The 22,039-nt window shown below is 39.3% G+C and overlaps 2 protein-coding genes across 2 annotated transcripts; one reads left to right on the top strand and one right to left on the bottom strand.

Moving 5' to 3' along the window:
• The first annotated feature begins 1,054 nt into the window (after positions 1-1,054).
• LOC131682095 (uncharacterized) lies at positions 1,055-2,353 on the top strand. Its single transcript, XM_058963306.1, has 3 exons — positions 1,055-1,734; positions 1,797-2,046; positions 2,104-2,353. Exons 1-3 carry the CDS (start codon positions 1,093-1,095, stop codon positions 2,283-2,285), a joined length of 1,074 nt encoding a protein of 357 aa, XP_058819289.1. The 5' UTR covers positions 1,055-1,092; the 3' UTR covers positions 2,286-2,353.
• A 14,209-nt stretch (positions 2,354-16,562) lies between these two features.
• On the bottom strand, positions 16,563-17,843 carry LOC131685659 (exonuclease 3'-5' domain-containing protein 2-like). The gene is made up of 2 exons (XM_058969528.1): positions 16,970-17,843; positions 16,563-16,914 (listed from the first exon to the last, which is right to left on the bottom strand). Exons 1-2 carry the CDS (start codon positions 17,725-17,727, stop codon positions 16,794-16,796), a joined length of 879 nt encoding a protein of 292 aa, XP_058825511.1. The 5' UTR covers positions 17,728-17,843; the 3' UTR covers positions 16,563-16,793.
• Positions 17,844-22,039: the final 4,196 nt, after the last annotated feature.

Raw genomic sequence — 22,039 nt, 5'->3', positions numbered from 1 at the left:
GTGCCTACTACTTACCGGCTTTTAGGTAAACCGGCCCAATCGCCATTTCATTGAGTGGGAAGTGAGTATGAAACAGGGATGCCATATTGAAATCTCTATTGCCATCAAAAAAATCTTACCATTTGTAATGATACAAACAGCAAACTACAAAGTGTTAAATTTCCAAAAAATCTTTGAAAAAGCACAATATTTCTAAAAATCTGTGGAAATCTGTGAATTTTTCATCAAAATACCAAAAATCTGTGATCAAAAATTATGAAAAAAAATCTGTGACGTTACAGAAAAACCTGTGAATATGGTAACACTGGTACGAAAATGCTTTATCATTCGCAGAAGTCAGCCATTTTGAAATATTGAACATACATAGGTGGTGCGTTGAGGTTGAACCATTTGCTCCAGTTAAATACTTTTATAATGCCACCGAAGAAAAAAATGCTGCTAAAAATACAAATTCTCGTAAACGTAAGCACATTTAAAGTGGTAAAACTGTTTTCAAGTAATAATTTTTCTTTCTTAAAATAGAATCCCGCCAACAGGATGGACAGCAAAGGCTAACCTCTGAAATTAAGAGAAAAGCAGACCGGATGAATGCAACTCACGTACAACAGCGAGTAAGATATTTCTTTGGGATTCTATATATTTTTTTGATGAAGGGCATTGCCTGGAACGACCAAGTATTGCAGAAAAAAGGTGGAACTCGTTTTGTTTTTCTCTTCTCTACAGTTGCAAAAGCTTCTCGAGCAGCAGGGACTATCGCTCAGTCAATCTGGGTACGCGTTTGTATCAGCCGACTCTGCGACTAGTGCTATAGATACACCGCAGAAAATGATGTCACAGGATCCACTAGATTCATCGATTTCGGAATCTTCGACGGGTTGGAATAGTTCCCAGAAAACTAACATTCTATCTGCTAGTGCGTCAGTAACTTCAACAACAAGTAACCCTTACCATGTTGCAGCTATATGTGGATCTCAAATGTCACCCGATATTCCAAGTTGTGTCAATACTACTCAGGACCAGCCAAAAACACTCATCACAGATAATACAAGTAACGAACATACTACCTGTCGACGAAGCATTGATATTGATCGAATGCCACATGTTATCGCGGGTGCCACGGCTACCATACACGTCCCAGATTGCACCCAGGAGTTACTGGTTCTACATACACAGCCAAAGTTTGTTGAAATCAACACTGCGCCAAATTCGTCGAGCCAGGCACAACATCTTTTACATCTAGTTTCAAATGATGCGCTGTCGCCTTCGGAGTTCACAACTTCGGTTGTGAGATCAAATACTCAGGCATTTTCTAACCCGGTACAGCAGGTACTACAACCAAAACTGGATGACCAGCTATCAAAGCCTGAAGATCTCAGCATTCCTAAGAAAACAGTTCCTAGTCGGATTGAACCATTTACTGTACATACTGATACTCCGAATGAGCTGAGCGAACCATATGAAATTGATTTCATAGTCGATGTACCAACATTTTCACCAGTACAATCGCTCGAAAGCCAACACTCAACGTCGCAGATGTCATCAACAATTGAAGGTAATGAAAATTGCGGCAAATGTGACGTTTGGGAAAATCAAGCGCTGGAGAACAAGAATACCATTAAGAAACTTCGTAGAAAAATCAAGCTGCTCAAAAAGGAATTAGCCCAATCAAATGACCACGCACTGTCTCTTTCACGGGAGCTACAGGATTTGAAGGATCGGCAACAAATTCCTTCGGTAAATTTGTCGTATTTTATTGCTATTAATAATTTAGTTACATTTTTCTCAACTTTATTCAGGTCACATTCACGATTCAATCTGATTTCGACATCACGCTGGAAGAAATTAAAAACATCGATCGCAATGCTACCACGGATAGCCAATTTATTTCTAATTTGGCGATTCACTTCTTTGGAGTTGACAGATTGAAAACAATGAGTGTGACAGGACAACCTACGCCACGATTCAAAAACAAACTGAACGCAGATGGTTCGCTTTTGTACCCGGCAAAAGAGCAAATTGACCCTAAAATTCTTAAATTTATTTTTGGTAAATTTGTTTCATTTTCATGTAACAAAGTTGTAGTCAACTCTTTGTATTTTCCAGAAAAACTTGTTGAACGTGTTGCCATGCGCCTGGGACCACACAAAATTCGTGAAATTGCACACTATGCCAACGAGAAGCTGGTAAATAAAAGTATTGCCCAAAAAATTTCGAATCTCAACAAAATCGAAACTAACCGCGTGCCTTTTGGTATAAATAGAATCGGTAATGGAAATCGAAATTAAACGTATAATGCATTATGATTAATACGACAGTACACAGAAGCGTGTAATAATTTGAATTTGACATAAGTAATCTTATTGTCTTGGATTTATTGAATAAAATGATTTGTTATTATTGTACGTAGTTTTTATTGCTTGGAGAAAACACCCCTACCATTTTCAGTACGGTGAAATAAAATATTTGTACCATAATTGTACAATAACAGATATCGTAGGTAATCGAATAGTTTAACTATTTAAGGATGATTAAGATTATAATCCAAAAAAATTAATCACCGTATCATGTATTGTAGTGTTATTGTTTTACTATATCCATGCTACTATAGTTGATATGGTTGAGGAATACTACATGTTAAAAATATGTATGAAACAAAGCTCATTTCGATATGGTGACCGTTCTTAACAACCCATTGGTTGTATGGTCGAGTTTGAAAATAGGATAATGGTTATGGTTGATACCATATCACGCAATGGTTATTCTATAGTTGCTATACCATAACAGATATAGTTTGGTCTACGATTGATAATATGGTTGGTATATGGTTTACGTTTATCCGGGATTGCTTCCGACGGCTAGTCGGTGACCACCTCTCCCGGCGGATCCTCAGAGGCTCTGCGCCGCTTCGGTTCCTAGGCCTCGTTTATGCGGCTAAGCCGCATCGAAATGGTACCCCTTAAACATTCTAACTAGAATCGGTTGTGTAACCGGCGCCGGAATACGAATTAGAATCAGCCAGCATTCCGGCTGAGCTTAAATGGGAAGTTTAGTAAAATTTAATCTGGACATTAAAATTTTCTGGCAACGCTACAGCACCCCGTTGCATTCTAACGATTTCACCACCTGGGCGCCAGGTTGACGATATGAAATGAACTTTACTTTCGACAAGTTTTGATTCGAGCCAACAACATCCAGCCTACACGCCACCGAAAAACTACCTAAAATTCAGTACTTTTGACTCAATCTCGTGGTATCGTGCAGGAAGTAAAATTAGGTAAACCGTGCTGAAGGTAGTTTCCATTTAACTACGGCAAAAGTAATAACTCAACCTTGAGTTTAATTTACTTAAATTTAAGTTGAATTTACCCAATTTTGAGTATACCCCAAACAACTTAGAGCATGTTCAGAAGTGTTTCAGTTATAGATTCATAATTTTGACAGTTCTATTATATAAAACTGAAAATTTTAAAACTAGAACTTGCTGTCCCCAGCAGCAGTTGTAGCGGATGTTCTATTCAGTTTAAACTTCATGTCTCGCCATTCCTTCAGCGTTACTGCATTCAAATTTATTTTTCCCCAGTCTATCGGGTCTAAGTGTATGTGCTGAAAACTTTGCATGTATTTAAAACACAGTTCTAAACGTGTTTTGAAATCAGCAACAAATAGAACGGAGTCGTATAACAGTTTTAAATTTTGAAACAAAACTGTTCGAGATAATAAAAAAAACGCTCTGCTTGGGATGTGAATGTTTCAGTTCCAGTTCTACTTTGAAACTCCTATACAAAATAAAACGCTCCTGAACATGCCCTAAGTGAACAAAAACGCTGTTAATGCAATTAATCTATTAACGCAATGGTAAAACTGCAACGAAATAAAACAGATGCTCGGAAAGATCATTCAAATGTAAGTAGAATGCATACGTGTTATTACATTTAAATCATTTTTATTCGTGATGTTCTTTTCAGTTTTCACGATTTGTTATAGTAACTTAAGATCGTTTACTTATTCGAATAACTTTTAAAAAATGCACATCGACAAATTTTGTGCAACATGCAGTATTGTTTGCTACGGATGGTTCTAAAAGCGTTTTCGAAGTGAGTTTTCAACATCTGAAATTGCATACCAAGGCTTCAATATGCTCGAGCCGGGGACGCTGTTTCTCTTGGAAAAAAATTAACGTAGGCATCATGCAATGATATCATCTACAAAAGAGGAAAGTCTAGCGTGAAACGGTTTGAGGAACTGATTTAGTGCAAAATTTTCGAATAAAAATATCGCATGGAATTTGAAACGAAAATGATAAAAACACAAAACAATAATAAACATTAATATTCCCAGAAAAATTATTACCCTTTATCTTCTCGAACTATACGGTTCCAGCTCACCATGTGAGAATGCTTCTCTGCTTCCTTTTACCAAACGAAACGTACGAATGAGGCGATAAATATCAGCACAGCAATAGTTTTTAAACAATAAATGTTCATCTACAATGAATGAGTTATTTCGAAAGGTTTAGTGGAATGATCCGTAAACGACACAGTATTGTATCCAATTTGAAAGTTCTGCCACAATATGAAACCGGACCCATATGGGTCATGAAACCGGTTTACTCACGTCTTTCAAATTAAGAGCACGAAACGTAGTTTTACGTTTTAGAGCAAAAATATAGTATGAACATTGAAATAAACTGAAGCACAAATTTGGAATCATATATGAAGAAGTCGTTATCCTTTATTTTATTTTGAAAGGTAGCTTGTGAACCACTTATTTATGTGACAAGAACCCTTATTCTTGTTTAGGACGAATGCGAGATTCGAACGAATCTCGCGTTCGTCATGAACAAGAATAAGGATGACGGTTTTCTAGGAGTCTCGGTTTCAACTCTGACAGCTTCTTACGCTGCGATCGAATATGTAAACCAACCCACAAAGTGCCCTCAATAATCTGTTGCAACAATTCTGATACAGCACGACGTCGCTGAAGTAGTAGTTACTCTTGAATACTATAAGAAATGCATTTATTTCGACCGAACCATGCTGCCCAAGTAAATGCACGTATGCATCATCTAAAAGCAATCCTCGGCGGATAAGAACGGGGTCGATTTTGGCAATCAATGAAATTGTTCATTGTAGATGGGTCGCAGGCCGTACCGTCATCAACGGTTAATCTTCCACGATATCAGTTTGCAGCTTCCTAAACAACTTTAAAAAACTGCGAACGAGAATAGGTTGCAACTACTACGTCACCATGTCATCTTTTGACGAAACTGATGCAACCACCGTTGGACGGCGAACCGTTCGACGTACGAAGAAAAAGACTCCCTGGCTCACTGCTACCGTTACGGCAACAACGAATTATGTGCCACAATTAGTTAATGTGAAAAAGGAGAACATTTCCGACAGTGGACGTCAACCGATTCCTTCCAACGTCAGAGTATTCGACTACAGAGATATGGAAACGGATTCCGATACCAGTGACGCTTTTGCCAGCATTTCTTCACGTGCAACCGCCGCCTCGGGCGCAAATGAGAAACGTAATGTCCGTTCGCGTCACCCGATTCATGAAACTTTCCTTCACCCGCTGGAGGTCGAACGATTGATACCACCATTCAATGGCAAAGACGGAAGTAGCACCGGCTGGATCAACAAAATCGAAGGATACGCAATTGTGTATGGATGGTCAGCTCGATCTTGTTTACATTATGCACATTCAAGATTGACAGGAACAGCAAGAAAGTGGTTTGATGCACAAGAGGAAGCGACACTTTCATGGGAACGCTTCAAGACGTCAATTTGCCGAGCATTCCCTAGCCGTTTGAATGAAGCCGATGTACACTTTCAAATGGCGAAACGCATACGAATGAAAGGCGAAGACGAAGAAAGCTATGTATACGACATGTAGCGCATTGCGAAAGAAGGTCGCCTATCAGAGGAAGCTGTCATTTCTTACGTCATTCGAAACATCGACGATGACAAACTACAAGAGCACCTGATGTCAAAAGAACTGTATACAGTGGACGGGCTCATCGCTTGTTTACAACGTTATCTTCGCTTGAGAGCTGTTGTCAACACACGGTATAATGTCCAACGGAAGGATGTCGTCAAGACATCATCACTGAAGAACAATGAACAGAAGGATAATACGGAAGAACAAAGCGACGAGCAGACCCCAGTTCGACGATGCTTCAACTGTAACGAAAAAGGACATCTATCAGCGAAGTGTCCGCTACCCCAGAAACCTCGTTGTACTAAATGTGGAAAAGTGGGTCATCTCGATGCAGACTGCGCCGCTACGACAACACCTATAACACCGAAACCAACGCTTGAGGCGCCGCAAGTTAGGTTTATGCAGGAAAGTGGTCTAGCTAAGGACACAATCATCACCACAGAGCCTTACATCTTAAAAGAGGACGAAGGAAGTCGTCGAACAGTAATGATTCTCTTTGGTACTCGATGCAGTACGTTTGACGTACTTTTGGATCTCGGATCCCCGGTAAGTCTGATCAAAGGTTCAATGTTGCCATCTGATTTTAACTATTCCCTGAACGTACCGCCTGGAGATATACTTGGAATTAATGGCACGCGCTTAAAGATGTACGGATCATTTCAAAGCTCGATCATTGTTGGAAATCGCGTTTTTAGTACTTGTCTCGTCGTACCGGACGACACGATCTCGGAAGGAGTCAATGTTCTCTTGGGAGAGAGGCAGTTTGTTTTAGCCCAGCGGACTATCGTAGCAAGGTCTTCATTAATATTGGCTATAAGTCTGTCTATTTCAGCTACAGGTCCAGAGATATAAATCTGAAGGTCATCGGCGTAAAGTTGGTAATTAGACTTTAGTGCTGCTGGTAGGCTATTTATATAGAAGCTGAACAGCAACGCGCTTAAACAAGAACCTTGCGGTATTCCATCGGGGATCGTGCGGCTAGGTGAGGAATCGTTTCCGATGCGAACCGATTGGCTGCGCTGTTAAAGGAACGACGAAACAAGGCTGCGGGCAGCTTGCGAGAAATGAAATTCGTCGCGTAATTTGGCCTTTAGTATACGGTGATTCACGCAGTTAAAAGCCAGCGAGAAGTGTACCAGCACCATGACGGTGCAGTGGTTGCTGTCAAAACTGCAGAAAATATCGTGGGTTACTTTCGTCAGTGCTGTTGTCGTGCTGTAGCCTTTTTTGGGTTGGTACTCTCGAGGTGTTCAGTTATTTGAGAAAGCAATATTTTCTCCAGAATCTTTGATATTGCTGGCAGGACACTGATTGGACGGAAGTCCTTAGGTTGGATGGGATTAGAGGTCTTAGGTATTGGTGTAATTATTGCTTTTTTCCACGTAGATGGAAAGGTGTTTTTGGTGATTATTGTGTTGAAAAGGTGGCACAGCAGCGGGAGAACGAACGGACAGAGCAGCTTGATGAACGAGATGGGAATGCCATCTGATCCTATGGCGTTTGTTTGAATTTCATGTATCTTTCAGCATATTGCATCAATGTTGGTTAATCGAAAATGGAACTCGAAGAAACCCATGTTCGAATAGCCTTACTTGGATAGCAATGAAACTGGCTAACAACATAAACGTCGGAAACAAACAAGTCAGACCCAACTAGAAATAAGTGAAAGGGTTAAATTGTTTAGCTAAAAGAAAATAAACCGTTGTAGATATCAATAGTCCTCGTTTTACAATCCAGGCAATCGATTGGGTTTTTTGGATTGCAAATTCATTTTCCTGTAGTTGGAGTTAGTTGTAGTAGTTCGTGACCTGCCCTGAGAGATTTAGCCGGGCTGGTAAACACATGCTCCCCCGCAGTACATCATTGAACTATACTGGCGCTTAAGCGGGAGAGTTCTGAAAGATAGTTTGCAGTATGGCCTATCGTTTTGCGGAAACAGCTAGATACTGAGGACTTCGTGATTGGTAACCGTTCCTGCGGCTTCACGCGATAGGCTCGCTGACACTATCTTAACTGTTACAACTTAGACTTATGTTTGCATTAAAAAAAAGTTTAAATTCATGTGTAGAAAACTGTTCAAACGCGTCTCGCAGACTTTCGGAAATTCTTATACGTTTTTCGCAAGGTGAACTTCCAAAGTTGGTGCCTTTCCGCTAAACGTGAGTCTATACAATTACACTTCTGGAGAAAATCTGCTCCGTACTAGTGATGGTACCCGAAATATAAATTCTTGGTCCGAAGATTTGGAGGAAATCAAAACACAATCGAAATTAAATGTTGAAAATTTTCAAACATAACAGCAAAGCAAAATCTGTGTTGCTAGTTTGGCGCTATTTCCTCAAAGTATGCTGTCACTCTGACAGTGTACCTTTATCGCTGTACCTGGGTTATAAAATGTGTCCTCGAAAAATTATCAAAGCATTCCTTATTGACATATTTGTATTTGGTTAGAGTAAGCCAGGCAAACGAGTGGATCACAGGTTCGCTTGCTTCCGACGGCGGGTCGGTGGAACGAATTGGGTCATTAAATGCGGAAAAAAAATCTTTTTTTATTACATGCATCGATAAAGCTGATTTTCGTGATTGCAACAATGTTTTTTTCCAACTCAGGAAACGTGAAAATAATATTGAAATTTAAAATAAAGAAATATGTTGACAGTCTGAATATGACACTATCAGAAGCATTTGACATATCGAATTTCACGACAAATGATGCCCTGTCAGAAAAAAATTAATACATGCGGTTTTCCCGCAGGGTTATTTTTATTTGACATAAACACCATCCAATGCAAATAGTTTTTTTTTCATTTTGGGTGTTGTCTTGATAGGTCAGATGTAAACAAGCGCAGTTTTCCTACCCAAGTAACCACTAAACCGTAAAAATGGCATCAATTCGGTTCTATAGCCCCGTATGGAACAAGGATAACTGAGCTTATAGGCATCATATTGTACATCAGTGCTGTTCAAAAGCCACTTTTGGCGAAATATTCGGCTGATATACAGCCTTACTTTTCCACCGCGCCTATGGAGGAATGTCAAAACAAATTGTGTAGTGGGTAGAACCTACTGGTTGAAAAAAAAAAAACAAAAACAAAGCAAAATGAAAATGGAGGAAAAGTTGTTTTTCTTTCATTCTATCTTTCATGAATCTGCCCCATGTGTTTGACTTTTTTCAATACAGCGTTTGATCCAGGCTCAAACTTATGCTTTTAGAAGCAATGGGAATTAAGTTGTTCCAGTGCGCTTGCTTTTTGGACCATTTGGGCATTTGGTCTGGAGCGATCTTTGGCGGATCGCTTCAGTTTATCCGCGCGAAGTTTGTACGTTGGGCATGTCAAAAGTGCATGCGGATTCTCCCCACAGTAAACACACTTCTCAGCGGGCCTACTGCAAGTATCATCCGCATGGCGTTCCCCACATTTACCGCACCGTTGCTTGTTGCTACAGTAGGTGGCCGTGTAACCTAGCTGCTTGCAATTGGAACAATTCATGACCCGCGGTACAAACAGGCGTACAGGTAGACGAGCTCCTCCCACTTCAACGTAGCTCGGAAGTGCAGATCCGGCGAAGGTTACGCGAAACGAGTCAGATGGATAGTAATTTCCATCTTCGATGGACTTTGAGTGCAATTGCTTGCACTCCAAAATCTTAACTGATTGAAGGTTAGGGTCCTTAAAGCGGCCAGCCCCATCATTCATCAGATCATCGATAGTTAGACCCGCATCACTTACCACACCGTCGATCTCCACATCACGAGAAGGGATGTAGACGCGATACTCCAGCGTAAAGAGGCTATTGCTAACGATATCATTGGCCTGTTTCAAGTCAGTAACGACTACGCGCAGTTTATCTGACTGAACCTTTTTAATCTCGGTTACGGCCGAGTAACGTTTTGTCAGCTCCCGTGCAACAGTTATGCTGTTTAACGGTTTATTTTTGGGCCGAATGTATACCACCCAAGGACCAGCGGATCCATCCTGGTAAACCTTGACTCGGGGGGGCTGTGAGACATTGGGGGAAAGTGGATCGACCATAACATTATCTGTCTCAGTATCAGATATACGTTCTTCTTCCCCATAATATTCGTCTTCGGAGGGTGATTCTTCTGTTTGTTCCATTTTGTTGCGGGAGCAACACGCTCGACCGCACTATTTAATTTAAATCAAAATAAAAAATCAAAAACAATAATAAAAAAATCGATAAGAAAAGTAAAAAACGAAACACACACTGACGAGCTGGTAGGTGAATTGATCCTTCGTTTGTTTTATCCGTCACCCGCGTGACCTTCACACAGTAGAGAGCTGGTATAGCTCGTCTAAACAAAGTCGTCTTTCAGGTAAGAAAACTGTTTAGTAACGCACTTCACTGCACTACTTTAACCGATATCGCAGGTAATAATTATCACTCGCGGGACTGTTTATTAGTAATGCTTTACTGAAGCCTCTGCCACAGCAAGCACCTTCGTACTACCGAAAAACTAAACCACACCGGAGAGAACAAAAAGCACTTGTTTCCCGGTACAAAGTTGGGTTACGAATGGCAGTTGTTTTGTTTCATAATGAAATATGAGGTGCAATGATCCCATTAGCGCAATAATAAAGCAGTTGGATGCCAAAAGTCTGCAGTAAATACGCGTTAAACGATGGAGAGTTCTGCGTATGAAATTTCATACGCTAGGATATAGTGGAGGATGATCGGCACTGGATCGGTAAAAACTTACACCACGATATGTCCAATGACAATGGCATTAAGCTGAAGAATCTGCTCCACGGGCTAAAACTAAAAGATTATGTCACTTTGAGCAACTCACGTTCAGCTAACTTCACCTGGTCGAATAGAAGATCCCATTCGCAAATCGATCATATCTTGAGACACAAAATGGACGATTTCAGCTTCCCTGAAGTGAAATGCTTCTTCCATCCACAGATTCAGAGCGATCATAAAGTGGTAGTATGCTATTTAAAAAGAGCAAAAAACAAACTACCGACTTTAAAACGAAAAACATCACAAGAAAACAGAACGAATAAAAGAGTGCGATTGGAAATTGGTTCGTTAAGGGTTGATGAGGAGAGCCGCAAAAAATATCAAAACGAACTAGATAAACAATTAGCGGATATTCAAACTGGGGCACAGACGGTAGAGACAAAATGGTGCGGAATGGAGAATGCGATAAAAACGGTGGCGGAGGCTACCAATAGAAAGGCTGGTTCGCCCCAAACGCCAAGGAGAGCCGCAGCCTCTAAGCGTTACTTTTTGGCAAGACAACGGTTATTGGCAAACAGGAGCGATGGAGAAAGGAAGAAAGAACGGAAACTGGCATGGAAAGCTAAACAAGAGGCGGAAAATCAACATTTTCAGGAGAAAGTCGAAAATTTCTTAAAACTAACTGAAAATGATAACTCACTGGATCGAATAACAATGACATTCCGTTTTATCAAAAGTCACAGACGGAGAAAGGATACACGGCGGAGAATGTATCTAAACATTCAGCAGCGGAATGCAAAAATGGAAGGAAATTTGGAAATCGTTCAATTACTCGAAGGATCCACGGATGAGAGCGGATCGGATCCAACAAGAGAGGAGATTGAATACATTCTAAGTAAAATGAAAAACAACACTGTGCCGGGTCTAGATGGTAAAGCTATAGAACTTCTAAAGTACGGGTCAGACGCCTTGATGGATGAGCTAGTTGCCTTGTTGCAACAGGTATTCCGATCTAATGTGGTTCCTAGTGGATGGATTTCAACGGTTCAAGTCCCAATATCCAAAAAACAAAACCCATAATCTACGGACGATTACAGATGCATAACGCTCTGTTCAGTTGCCTATAAAATCTACGCTAGAATGCTGCCAAACCGACTCGAGCAACAAATCCCGCCAATGTTATCCTGCACTCAAAAAAGTAAACGTTATGCCTATTGATTTTACACATAGATTTTTGCAATTAACGGAGGCATATAGACACTATTTGCTGGCACATAAACCTAATGTGTGTATTTACAAGAAATATTAATCTTACATTCGCATTTCATAACTATTAGGCACATTCTATAACAATATGCACATATAACTTATGTGTGTGCATACATACCCAGCAAACCATTAAGCACTAAAGTAAGCAGCATATCGACGATATAAGAGCTGTCCAATGTTTATAAGCTTTATATGGGCTTCACAAATGTTTATAAGCTTTGCAAATGTTTATAAGTTTTATACAAGTTTTGCGAATGTTTATAATATTTTACGAACATTAAGCATTAAAATAGACCGTGTATGGGTATATGAAGCTATACTTTAGAGCCTAAAAACCCTGTAGTTGTAAGCCGTAAGCGGTACTCAGCGATGCCGTTATAATGCTGTTAATGGTTGACATTTCTATTAATCTAAAACAAAGAAGTCGAAATCAAAGCAAATATGATATGGTGCACTTTGTAAGTACAAGAAAAAGCTTATCGGTTTCGGAGATTTGTCACAAACAAATTAAAGGGAACCAAATCTTTGAGTCATAAAATGATAGGAAACTGCGATGAATAAATTTTAGTTTGGGGTAGGAAGGGAGGTAATTTGAAAAATAAAATATTACCAAAACCATGCTTCTGTTCGTCAGTAAGTGAAATCAACTTCTAATCAAATCAAAAATCGTTCGATTTAAGAACGACAAATACCATTCATATAACCAAATGCCCAAATGGTTCAAACAGCAAGCGCACTGGAACAACTTAATCCCCATTGCTTCTAGAAGTATAAGTTCGAGCCTGGATCAAACTCTGTATTGAAAAAAGTCAAGCACATGGGGCAGATTAGATTCATGAAAGATAGAATGAAAGAAAAACAACTTTTCCTCAAAGAGAATAGGAAAAGAGACGAATAGTGTGAAGCCAAAAATACCTTATTGAGCAGACCAATCGTGCAATGTAAATAAACATTACTCATGCCTGAGTTGGAGGAGATAAGTATTGTAAATGTATCAAAAAAAAAATTTGAATTTTCGTCAGAATTTAGTGCAATCGTGATTGTAAGGTGCATTCTAGAGTCAATGTATGAGTAAAAACAAGTTTTAGAATTATTTCATCTCTTTGTTTCGAAATGCACATCGTTTGATAAACAAATCCAACGATCGACAAAAGTTTTGTTTTCGAAATATAATAGGAGTCATTTAAAGTGCTGCCTTTGGAAACGGTTGCCAAATTCTAGTGTTGAAATCATCGTAAAGGGAGTGTTGCCGTTTTGACTGATTTTCACTCTGCGTCTCTTTCACTATTCTCTTTGCTTTTCCTCTATTTTCATTTTGTTTTGCTTTTTTTTTCAACCAGTGGGTTCTACCCACTACACAATTTGTTTTGACATTCCTCCATAGGCGCGGTGGAAAAGTGGGAGTAGGCTGTATATCAGCCGAATATTTCGCCAAAAGTGGCTTTTGAACAGCACTGATGTACAATATGATGCCTATAAGCTCAGTTACCCTTGTTCTATACGGGGCTATAGAATCGAATTGATGACATTTTTACGGCTTAGTGGTTACTTGGGTAGTTTATATAGTTGACACATAGAAGGTATGTGTGCGCGTGATAACAATAGCATTTCTTCTTCATATGAATTTTAAGCGGTTTGAAGCAAATAGAATTAACGTTTGGATTTTTTTCAGTGTACCAAATGGCGTTCCAAAGCAGAAGAGGCGCATGCGATCAAATCTTCACGCTACGCAGGATATTAGACGAAAGATGGAGGAAGGGTAAACATTCAATACTGGTATCGATTGACCTAAAACAGGTGTTTGATAGAGTAGACGTTTCAAAACTATCGGCAATTCTGATAGACATGGGAGTGTCATCGGGATTAGTTAATCCTATCAACACTGCGTGCATTGCGGAAAGAACATCGCTCCAATGCTTTGGTGAAAGAACCCCAGTAATTAACAAGGCTAGGGAAATTAAGCAAGGATGTCCACTGAGCCCGAGATTGTTTATTTTACTGCTACACCACGTGCTAATAACGCTGCTGGAACTGATGCCGGAAATCAACCTGGAACACTATGGACACATCATTATACCGTGCATTCTGGCCTATGCGGATGATCTACTGTTCGTATGCGACACGGATGAAGACGTTGAAAGGATAATTGGTCTATTAATTCCACTGCTGATCTAGAAATAAACACGAGTAAAACCTGCGTCCTCTACAGAAATCCCTACGACATTAACAACGTCGTACCAGACTCCATGAGGAAATTCGGGCCATTCGAGTTGAAAGTAGTCACAAAATTAGGCTACCTTGGTGTATTCGTAACGAGCAGCTTGACACGGAAGAAAACAACAGCGGAAAGGATAAAAAAGGCTAACAAGGCTTTTCGTGCACTATGTGGCTTCTTGAGGAGGTACAAGCTAAAATGGGAGGTCGTTGAAAGGCTTTACAACTCCTGTATATCTCCAGTTGCTCGATACTCCATGGAAGTTTCCACGTTGCTCAAAAGCAACAGGAATGCCCTTCGCGATATGGAAAATTTCTTGCTGGAAATTCTGCTGTCACTAAGCTCAGACAGAGAGCAAATCAGGAATGATATAAGAAATGAACAACGCCTAGCCCAGACTGAGGAGGAGGAAACTATCGAGGAGACCGATCAACAAGAACAGATACCTCTAGAACAGATAGCACCAACGATACTGAAGGGAAAAACCAACAACCAAATAAGGATAGCACGCCTTAATTTCTATGGGCACATCTTAAGAGGGGGAAATGAAAGTATACTGAGAACAGCGCTCAAATACAGAATCGATGAACCAAAGAAATTAGGAAGACCTGCTTTCACTTGGCGTACAATGATCAGAGAAGATATTGAAAGGAGCGGCATAAATGCAGAGCAGTGGCAGAATTGGGCGCTTGATAAGGAAAAGTTGAAAAGAGAAGCGAAGAATTTGCCAAATACCATGGTAGAATCGGATTATGAAGTGAGCAGTGCTTCGGAGGAGGACAGTTAAATAGATATGCTACCGTCAAAGTTTGAAGGATTTGATGAGGAAAGCCAGGGGTGCAGCGGATTCGAAGAGATATAACCATCAAGCAGGACAATCAAAAACGGTAACAAAACAACATATAAAAGAGCTAACATAACATAACGTCTAGTGAAAATATTACTATCTTTGTATTTAACACTCATTATATCAACATATAAACAATCTCCTATGGAGTGCATGTCGTCCGCATGGACCAGCTCAGCCATTACCCAAACTATCCACCTGACCCGTACCAGGAATGACTTAACTATAACTGTTCCACCTGGTTTCGAAGAAGAAAAAAAAGAGTAGCTATACAAGTGAAGGTATTTTAGGATTTCGCAAAAAGAATCTGTGCCAATAAAGGCATAAGAAATATCCACTATTCCCCATAAAGTTTGCTCGAACCGAATGGTTCGACTCGAATGGACCACACCGACCCGAAGGGTTGCTTATCATTTCTGAGAGCCGGTGTGCTTGGTCGAGTTTAATAATCATAAGAACAAGTCCTGAATAATTAACCATCTCTTAGGTGCCAGTCCTGCACTCTTTTCCTGAACTAGCCTCATACTCACGATCAAAAGAGTCGACAACTAGTAGGATCCACATGTCCCCCACCCAAGCGAATTGATCAACTTGCAAGTAGGAGCAAATATCTACCAACCAGCCAAGAAGACTTCCGAATCAATGAGAATGGACCATGTCAGTCGAAGGCCACAGGCTCAGCGCCACCTCGTACAGTGTCATTGTCATTTCTCAGCCCACACCCTGGTAGACGTTCGTCCGCCCATCTAGACTCTGTCAAGATGAGAAACTACAAATCCTAACTGTTCGTATGTGCTAGTCCGTGTAGATTTTGGTTCGCTGAAACGAAATAAGAAAAGCAAAATAAAAAAATATTTGTGATTAGTATCGTAGTTATAATAAATAAGTAAACGATTTCTCATCTGTTGTTTGTTTCCTTGTTCGTAGTCCTCCTTCCTGTTCCTGATCTGTTTGGGTTTCCGTTTCCTTGGCCGTCACGTTCTCTTGCACCGAGTTGCATATATTGTAGCAAGAGAAACAAATGAAATGACAAAACAAAAAAATGAAAATAAATGCGAAATGCTCTCCTTACAGACCTCGAACATAACCCTTACGTTCCCTTTGCTTATCATTTTGGTACCAGCCAGGAAGAACTTGGCCTTGTACCCACTGCTCTTCCACCATCCTCGTGATTTTCTCCATTTACCACTGGCGTCACATGTGTTATATTTGGGTACGGAAAATGATTACCTGAGCAGACAATCTAATGAAAGAAGATTGCCAGGTAATTAGTGCACTTTCTGCACCAGGTATCATATCGCATTTGTAGATACACATATTAGGTGTATCTACTATACGATATGATGGCCGGAAGGATAGATAAGCAACCCAAGCTCCCCAACTCACGGCCAATAAATGAATGGGAATATATATAATAGTAACCTATTTGTGGTTTTTGTTTGTTCAAGTAATGATGTAGTGTTTGAAATACTAATGTATTGTGGTCATACTTAGCACTATATCACTTCTTGCTTGACGATGTTTGCAACTACCGTCAATGCAGGCAGCGTACGAGAGGGTACTGGATGAAAAGTCATTACATACTTGTAACCGAACACCCAATATATTGAATCAGAAATGTAAATTAAAATATTAGTAAAAATATGATTAAATATAGGAAAAAGGCATAACTTGAATGTTTACACTGGTTTTAACCCAAAAAGGCGCAAATAGATTTTTGCTGTAAATTTCGTGAAAATTCTCTATATTAGAATATATACGTTACTACGATTATTCTTAGTTTTTCGCAATGTTGCGCATTTAAAGGTTTAATTAATTTTTTGTTCTAGCCTTGTCCATTAGGTGTGTTGTAGCCCGAAATGGCTGATCGATGTAAAAATTTATTTCCTCTATCACCTTCTCTAGCCAGTCTCTTCGTGAAGTCAACATTCCTCTGAAATATTCAAACTGTTATTGTGCTCAACTCTTCTCCAACAGCGAATACCCACCGTGCAACCAACCGTTTAGCAAATACTTCAAACAGTTCCACCGCTACATGTACATCGTTTGCTGCATACTTAATCTGCCGATCAGTTAAGTCCGATCTCTCCCAGTTAGACGCCCTGATACACCAGTCTTTATCCATCGTGAACCCCAACGCATTTTCAGCCAAATCACCCAACCCGTATGGCGGCGGAAAATCAATCTTCTTCGCCAGGTGTCGTATATCCAGTATGCTTGCTACCGTCAAATTGTAATCAGTCTTCAATAACTTTGCATCCTCGTCCGGAGCGACACCGACTTTCAGAATACTTGGATCATCCAAAAGATCGCGCAGTTGTGCTGGAACAGGCCACATCTCGCACAGTCGAAACAGGGCGCAGAATCCACGATGCGATGCTAACTGCATGAGGGCCACAGGGTGGTTCTCGCCTAGATCGCTTACCCACTCACAATCGAACCCAAGAATTCGCTGTTCCTGGCAATGCGCTCGTAAGGTATTAACTGCGCGTACGCATTCATTGGAATTTGTTACTATCTGGATCGTTTGGTTAGGAAGTGAGTTTGTCGTTTGATTAGGAAGTGGATCTGTCACTTGGTTAGGAAGTGGACTCGGACCTGCAAAACTCTCGAACAATTTTTTGAAGCCGTAAATTGCACCAGCAACCGCTGCGGTTGCGAGCACTGCCGAAGCGACTTGATTCTCGCGTTGTGATGATTGGGACATGATTTTTCCTACAGCTAGTGTACAATCAGATTTAATCATAAAACGAAGAAAATTTCAAACAATATTAAATTATTTATGTGAATAAGAAACAAAATGGGGTCTTTGCAACCCCAAGTTGGAAGAGAACGAAAAAAGTGATATGCAGAGATGCCAGGTACTTTTAAATGTCAGGAAAGCTAGTGTAACCAAAAGCCTTTATATTCAAAATTTTGTATATATCTGCAACCAAACTAAAAAATCTGCAAATATCTGCAACCAAACTAAAAAATCTGCAAATATCTGCGTCATCGAAAAAATCTCGACAAACATATGATTACGGCCTAAAAGCCAACTGTCAAAATCCACTTTGAATGAAAATTCCAGACAAACCGTTACTAGTCGAACACAGTTCACAACAGTTTATGAAAGAGAAAACTTGTCTCTTTCGTTTACTGCCAACATCTGTGATTGGCGTGTAACGGTTTGTCCGGAATTTCCATTCAAAGTGGATTGTGACAGTTGGCTTTTAGGCCGTAATCATATGTTTGTCGAGAAATCTGCAGCTTAAATTAAAAGTTTGCCAATTTGCAGACTTGTCTGCAAATCTGGCATCTCTGATTCAAAACCAACGATGTTTAAATATAAAGACACGCGGAGAGAAAAAAAGTAAATTTTGGCGGGTCCCTATTATTGGCTCGAATCAAAAATCGTCGACATGTTAATTGACGATAGGTTCATGGGCCCATATTATTGGCTCGAATCAAAACTCGTCGAAATGTCAATTGAAGATAGGTTCATCCGGAGTGTTTACATTTTACTAGCGTTGCCAATTTTATTTTGTGTCCACCACCCAATGTGGCTACGCCACATCGCTTTTGGGCGTGCTGTCCCTGGGATAGCCCCTATGTTTGAGTACGCCGGGCAAACGAGTGGATCACAGGTTCGCTTCCCGTATAAATAAATACCATTCGAGCAACCATTCTAACTATTACAAATCTATTCATATTATACTCACCATAATAGGAATAGTGTCAATATATTCCAATACATACGGTACAATTATTATTCAACTATATACATTATAGTTACCATTTCAAATATCTTCCCTGTATGATCGTGTATCCTTCAATGGTTATATGTAATATAAGGAAGTACATTTGGAAGATATACATTATCCTTATCGTAAATGAGAGGTTTTTAAGTTATTTGCATCGTTTGGCTTGACAAACTGGCTTATAAGGAACACGACATATCTTCAAGCACCAATCAGAAAGGATTCCCACTGTCACGCTACGCCTGCACCTGTCCGGTATGCTATTATTCGGCTGTGATGTCAGTGAAAACAGAACGCGAAACATCCACTAAGGAATTTGATATCAAGGATTGATAAGACTTTCTTTATAGCATGTGCAAAAAGATAAACTTGCGAATTCATTGCCGAAAAGCCTTTCATATATTCTCTCAATCAACATTTAATTGGTACAATAGCTTACAAAAATATTTGGAATCGTTACATTCTATTTTAATATGTTTAGATAAAGATTGATCTACTTTAACGAAATAATAAGCGTCATTTGAAAACTCTCCCAAGATAGTGTGTTCATCTACAATAGAATATTCTATTTTTTGGAATACAAAATAATATTCACATTCATCGGATAAAATATTTTGGATTTCTCCAAAACGTATCTCTTGATTTATGGATATGGAGAAAAACGCATCATTATTAGAGTGTTCTCTGCTATGTTTGCTCAAAGCCGGTTTATAAGTGTAACCGTTAAATTTAAGATATGAAATCTCCTTAAAACAATTGTTGTTGTACTTATTAATAATATTAGAAGGCAATGCGAATTGATGGTTTTTAATTTGTACCGTTGCTTTTTTCGTCGATTTCAAAGTCTCGCAAAACTTCTGGATTGTTGGTGTGAACTTTGCGGGAACATCTGAATAATAGCGTGCATGGGACATAATGTAACGGTTTGCAATCTGAACTAATGGTTCTTTAGGCCCTTTTACATACTTCTTGAGAACGCCATTTATGTCTTCAAAGAAAAATAAAGAAAAAGCCCAAAGGGGACCAAAATTTTCACAGCATTGAACAATATGTAATAGCAAATGCACGTTGTAGCTCATTTCGTCCAATGTATACAATATTTCAAATTTTTTCACAAATTCCTTCAAACGTTCACTGGATTTATTTAGTGTTTCTTTTGATATATTTGTTTTGAGTAAATCTGCAATCACCGTTACAAGAAGACGAAAATGATTATAATGAGCATTAGGTAAGTATGGCTTTAAACAAACTGAGCTATAGTGAAGAAGCCACTGCAACCACTCATTAGCCTTCCATGAATTACGCTCACTTATTTTTCTGGCTGATCTGGAAGCCTCAGTAAATTGATTTATAGATATTAATATGGTGTCAATATCAACAATTTTATTTTTGATATAGCATTCACTGCTGGGTTTTTCAAACCATATCTTGCACAGTTGTTTGGTAACGCCGAGTAGAACACAATGCATATAATCTACCGGGCAGTGGTCAACGACATCAAACGATGGTATTAGTATTAAAGGTGATACTCCTTTCACACCATTGACTGGTATTTCACGGGACTTGCTTAGTGCCATCGCTCGTAACGTATCAGCATAATTTCGATGTTGTATTTCATCCACATATCCATATTTAATCTGCTGGCCCGATATATGCCCTGGATGTAAGCAGAAACTGCATCCATCATATCCATTGAACTGCTTGAACTTTTGCAACTTACAACGAGCCATTGTGTCAACACAACAGGCTATTGTTTTAATTGAGGGGATATGTATTGATCCCAAATTCAAGCCTTCTAAGTTCAGTTTTTGTAACGCCATAAAGAAGGGTTTCAAAAAAATGTCTAGGTCTGGTTCTCCACCATGAAGCCATAATCCAGCAATGACTGCATTCTTTCTCAAAAATCGCAAACCGGGTGGCAGATCATTAACAGCAGCTATAATGGGCCACAATGATCGTTTCACATTTGAATTAAAAATTTTAACACCGTCAGTGTTGAAACAAAGTGAGATCTGATTGGCTTCGATTGTGGCCCTTACCACAGCAGCGTTTACGATGTCGACTAAATCTTTTCTGTCGTATACAGTTTTCTTATATTCTTGGATTTGTGTCCAGTTCTTTTGTAATATATCCCGTAGATTTTCACAAAAATCGAACATAATGAAGAAAAACGACTCCGAGCCTCTACAATTTATGCAGTTGATTTGTTCATCGCCGATATACAAACCGCATTTCTTACATACGTAATGTCGTTGGTATTTATTTTTCGAGAAAAAATCCTGAAATTTGCTGAAGGTTTCCGGAAGTGTATTATATCCAGCGATAATGTTCAGCATTCGAAGTATATCGGTTAGAGCAATATTTGTCAAATTATGTTTCATAAAAATAGTCATCAACATAAACAAAACTTCAGCACGAGTTACGGTTAGATATGGATGAAAAGTTTCATCATAGTAATTCTGGAATATTTAAACGTTAACACACTGTAGAAAAAACAAACATTTGAATAAATTTACCGAGTGGAAACTTTCATAAACTGGAATTTCACCGTCCTCAATTTCATCACACATTTCATTTGTTATTGCAGTACATGAATCATCATCTGAAAAGTCAATCAGAAAGGCTGTAGATTCGACCTCTCGGGATTCGGATGATCCAAGGGTGATTTTGGTGGCATCACCCATCCCAATACTACCACCACTTGTCGGAAAATGGACTATTTTCGACATGCCCACACTGTTTGCCATTTCCTCGCTTTTTGTGGAATAATGCAAAGTATTTGTAAGCGCCAAATAATCAATGTTGTTGCTTGTTTGATGGCCTGATTGTACTGAAGAATCATTTAAACAATCTACGCCAACTTCGCTAGATTCTTGCTGAGTAATTATAGGTACAGCTTTTTTCTATAAACAAATCGTATTGGTTCAGTTTGACCACAATTGCAACATCAAATAAACTTACTCGTTTGAATCTTCGCATATGAGGAATATTCCTGTTCAAATAAAACAATTTGTGCATTCTCGAGGATCGCATTTTGACTAAAAGTCACTCGATATTCTACAAATACTAAAATGTTTAAACCAACTTGCACCAGTGATGTTATTTCCACGAAATAAATAAGTTTTGTTATGCATATGTGCTTTCAATATTTTTTTCAATACTGTCGATTATTGACAAAAAGTATTGAAGGCGCAATGAAAAAAAAGTTGGATTGACGATATGCATTCAAATGAGATTGACGTATTGATGGAAATCCCATCATTCCGTCTATATATTGAGCGCTCTAGAATGAAACTAGCTGTGGTAATTTTTCAAGTA

This window comes from Topomyia yanbarensis, chromosome 2, assembly GCF_030247195.1.
Source record: "Topomyia yanbarensis strain Yona2022 chromosome 2, ASM3024719v1, whole genome shotgun sequence".
In the NCBI taxonomy this organism is placed as follows: domain Eukaryota; kingdom Metazoa; phylum Arthropoda; class Insecta; order Diptera; family Culicidae; genus Topomyia; species Topomyia yanbarensis.
This window is presented reverse-complemented; position numbering and strand designations above follow the sequence as displayed.